The sequence below is a fragment of the Centropristis striata genome, chromosome 8, assembly GCF_030273125.1.
Source record: "Centropristis striata isolate RG_2023a ecotype Rhode Island chromosome 8, C.striata_1.0, whole genome shotgun sequence".
Taxonomy (NCBI): Eukaryota; Metazoa; Chordata; class Actinopteri; order Perciformes; family Serranidae; genus Centropristis; species Centropristis striata.
In genome coordinates this window covers 14,813,710-14,817,820 of record NC_081524.1, presented here as the reverse complement: position 1 = coordinate 14,817,820, position 4,111 = coordinate 14,813,710, and the positions used below count along the sequence as shown (strand labels likewise).

The following is a 4,111-nucleotide window of genomic DNA, read 5'->3' as shown; positions in this document are numbered from 1 at the left end:
ATTTCCCACAACCCTTTATTGTCATTAAAAACTCTTTCAATTTTTTTAAAAGGCATAAGTAATCAGTATATATAATTATTTCATATCTTAGGCTTTTATTTTGTAATAGCTCACTTGATTTTATAGATATCAACACTAAACCACTTCTGATGCGTCATATCTTGGGATCTCGCAAAAGTATCTCAGGATCTCGCAAAAGTCCGTCCTTTTTTTTTTTCACCCATCATTTTTTTTTTCACCCATAATTTTAATTTTTTTTCACCCATCATTTTTTTTTTCACCCATCATTTTTTTTTTCACCCATCATTTTTATTTTTTTTCACCCATCATTTTTTTTTCACCCATCATTTTTTTTTCACCCATCATTTTTTTTTTTTACCCATCATTTTTTTTTTCACCCATCATTTTTTTTTTTTCACCCATCTTTTTTTTTTTCACCCATCATTTTTTTTTTTTTTCCCCCGTGTCCCCTGGGGGGCTCCGTAGTTTTCTTAAGTATGTCCACTGAAAGGGAATGAACTTTACCTCTCTATATCATGCAACTCTATGAAAAACTATATATGTCTATTAACTGTTCCTAGATGTGTTAACATTTGAAGTTAAGTGGCTGTACCCGGCCACAAAATGATCATGCACAAACTTTTTTTTTTTTTTTTAGATTCACTGGCTACAACTTTATATTTACCTTACAGATGTCAAAATGGGAGCAACATTTTCGGCAGGAACCCTTTAAAGCTACATTTTTACCAAAGCCCTTTTTCTTCAAAGAAAGACACTTAAATAGCCCCTGCTTTTAAGCTGCTATTGTTAAATGTTTTTTTTTAATTTAATCATCATTATTTCAGAAACGAAGGGAGTCATGTGGTTTTATGATTACCCATTTATTATTTTTAAACACAACTTAACGTATTGGATATTGCCTCAAATATTTAAAGCAGTCACTAATGAGACCATAAAGAGATGCTTGAAATGAAGAATACATAAGAGAGAAGACATTTAGGCTGCAGAACCCACAAGCTAGCGGTGAAGAACATCTAGAAAGAAAAGTATAGAACTTTCATAATCTTCAGCTGATCTCAAATTCACAAGGTTGGAATGACAAGTCATTTACTCATTTAAGTAAGTAGGTGAGCACATCAACACACATGAACAAATCAGGCAAAAGAAAATATGAAAACAAAAAAACTATCGGTAACACTTTACAACAACCATCATTTATAGATGGTAAACAGATTATTTATTAATGTTTAATCATCATTTATAAACCATATATAGGCCATTTAGAATGGTAAATAGAAAATGTATTAATGTTGAACTATAATTTATAAATGCCAAATAGAAGGTATATTAATGTAAGTTGATAGTTACTTTACCATAAACAAACAATTACATTATGATTATTAGTTTATTCATGGTTTAACACCATATTAAGTATGTAAATTACTTCAAAATGATTCTTATACCTTTAAGAAATTGTTTGAAAACATTTAAAGATTAAATATGTATAGAATTTTGTAAATGATTAATAATTGGTTTATAAACCATCTATAAACATCACTTAGATGGTTATTGTAAAGTGTTACCAAGCTATCTTTAAAAATGTAAGTAAATTATAGTTGTTGTTTTTGAATTATTATTATTCTTCCATTAATGATTTTTTTTAAATCCCAATTTTTAAACTTTTTTAAAAACAGTTATTCTGTCCATCTTCTACCAGCACTCTTCCTACAGTCTGGAACTCCAGCGCTCTCCAGTTGAGCATGTTTCCCGGACTAGATAAGACGCATAGTCCTGGATCTGACAGGGGGAGAGGACGTGGTCCCACATGTGGACATCAGACAGCATGCCAACGAAAGACTGATTAATGTCAAAGCCTCCCCCAAAGGAATCCTGGTCCTGTGACATTTGACATAAGAGATAACATCTGTATTATATGATGCATTCAGAATGCTACATTTTTTCTCATGTATTGTTTGAACAATGAATTACAAAATAGTAATAAACCAAACATATTCGCTGCTGAGAATTAGATGTATAGATTTTTTACCAGTCAGGCTGGTATTGATCTTCTTATCTACTAAATATAATAATCATCATCATATTACCAAGAGGGTTGAACTATTCCAATAAATTAAAATATAGTGCTTAAAACCTGTACCTGTCCGAAAACAATTATAATCGGGCCGCTGATGTGGGATCCAGTGCTGAGGGATTTCCTGCTTGAGGGCTTTCCGTCTAACCACAGCTGTGCTAGTCCAGTCGCTGAATCCCACGTGGTACAAATTGAGTGCCACGTGTTCAGTTTGTAGTCCTGCCCTCCAAATACTATATGGTTATTCCTGATTGCAAACTCAATCTCATCGGTAGCAGCACGCTTGAAAATCAAAAGGTCATTAAAAACAAAAGGTGTGGCCAAAGAGAAAAGGCTGTAAGTTCTGCGGAGGTCTGTGAAGGACCTGTAGGAATGACAAAGACATAATTATACATGATTATTTCTACTGTTAGAGGTGCTGTTGTTTCATTCATTTTGCATATTCAACACTACCTGAGACAGACGGTAACAGCCTTCAGAACCTGTCTTGATGTTGTCAGCCTCACCTGAGCTGAGTTAGTTTGTTGCGGGAAGGTGAACATTTTACCTGACAGATCTTTAAAAAGAGGGAAAGTCAAAATCTGAATTGAACAGTGTATTGTATGATTAAAACAAATTCATTGCACAACTGAAAAACAACATTGTTATTGATATTTATATAAGCCTCATTTTAATTTTAGAAGAAACACGACTGAGATTAAAGGTAACAAAAGTCCAAAGAAAACAAACTGCTGTAACACAGATACACCTGAATGTTTTAATTCTTGTGATGTTTAATTTTTGTTTTCTTCTTGATATTTTTTACCTTGAGGAACGGCAGCACATGCTGTCAGCATCAGCAGTAGGAGATACAAGGCCATCTAATATAGAGACAAATACACACACAATACTGCAATACAGATAGAGAAAGGTTCAACTGTCTGTATATAATGCAGTCAGGTTACTTTCCTTTAATTTACACTGCGTTACATCTATGTGTTAACACTGAGTTAACACATAGTTAACTCAGTACAACACAGTTAATCAAAAATGACCCGGGGAGGTCATTTTCTTACAATATTTTCGTAATGAAAAGTTTGAATGATTTCATATTCCAGTTTTTCCTTAAAAAATATGTTATTGATATTATTTCAACATTTACATTTTTAACTTACCTTTTATACATTTTAAGAAATTGTAGTTTTTGTATTACAATCCCACTCTTCCATAGGTGGGTCAAAAATGACCCACATTCATTTTCTATGGAATTTCATGGAAAATGTATCAAACAATGGGAAGGTGTGGGGTGACAAAAGCCAGAACTCAGCCACAGGAAAAAAGCAGACAGGGCCAACCAAAGAGAAAGAGGTTTTAGATCTGCTCAAGTAACAAAGATCGTAAAGTCAACAGTCAGTGTGGGAAGTTGTGTGTGTGTGTGTGTGTGTGTGTGTGTTATTCTTTAACACACACATGATGCACACATATAAACTGTGTTTTGTATTGACCAAAATATAATTAACCAAAATGAAAAAAGTGGCATAAAAACGCATTGATTCTTACACAGGTCATTTTTCACCTATTAGTTAGTCACTCATGCATCTAACCATAATGAGAAAACAACCATAGTTGTATAGTATAACATATGAAAATTTAAAAGAAGAAGAAATATTTCACTTACTTTTTTGTCTTAAAAACAAAATGAGAAAAATATTGTAACTTTATAATTATATCCACTCAGGTAGAATAAAACATGCTCATGAAAATAATTATATTTTATGATTAAAAGTTTTTAATGTTATGTAGGCCTATGTAATCTTTACAAATATATTATTCTTTATAAATATTGCACATTGTGTGTGCTCTTCAGTGGTCGCTTGTAGCTTCTGTAGCCTATATGTCTTCTCTCTTCTGTGTTATTCATTTCAATGATTATTATTCAATAACTTGTATTGGAGGCAAGATCCAACCAGCCTCACTCAGATGCTTAAACACAGTGATTAAAGAAATAAAACACATTCTATTAAATAAAGTATCTATAGC

General features: G+C 32.4%; 1 protein-coding gene across 1 annotated transcript; it reads right to left on the bottom strand.

Moving 5' to 3' along the window:
• Positions 1-1,695: 1,695 nt before the first annotated feature.
• Positions 1,696-2,952, bottom strand: LOC131976977 (C-reactive protein-like). Its single transcript, XM_059340211.1, has 4 exons — positions 2,898-2,952; positions 2,546-2,648; positions 2,159-2,456; positions 1,696-1,896 (listed from the first exon to the last, which is right to left on the bottom strand). Exons 1-4 carry the CDS (start codon positions 2,950-2,952, stop codon positions 1,726-1,728), a joined length of 627 nt encoding a protein of 208 aa, XP_059196194.1. The 3' UTR covers positions 1,696-1,725.
• Between the last annotated feature and the right edge of the window lie 1,159 nt (positions 2,953-4,111).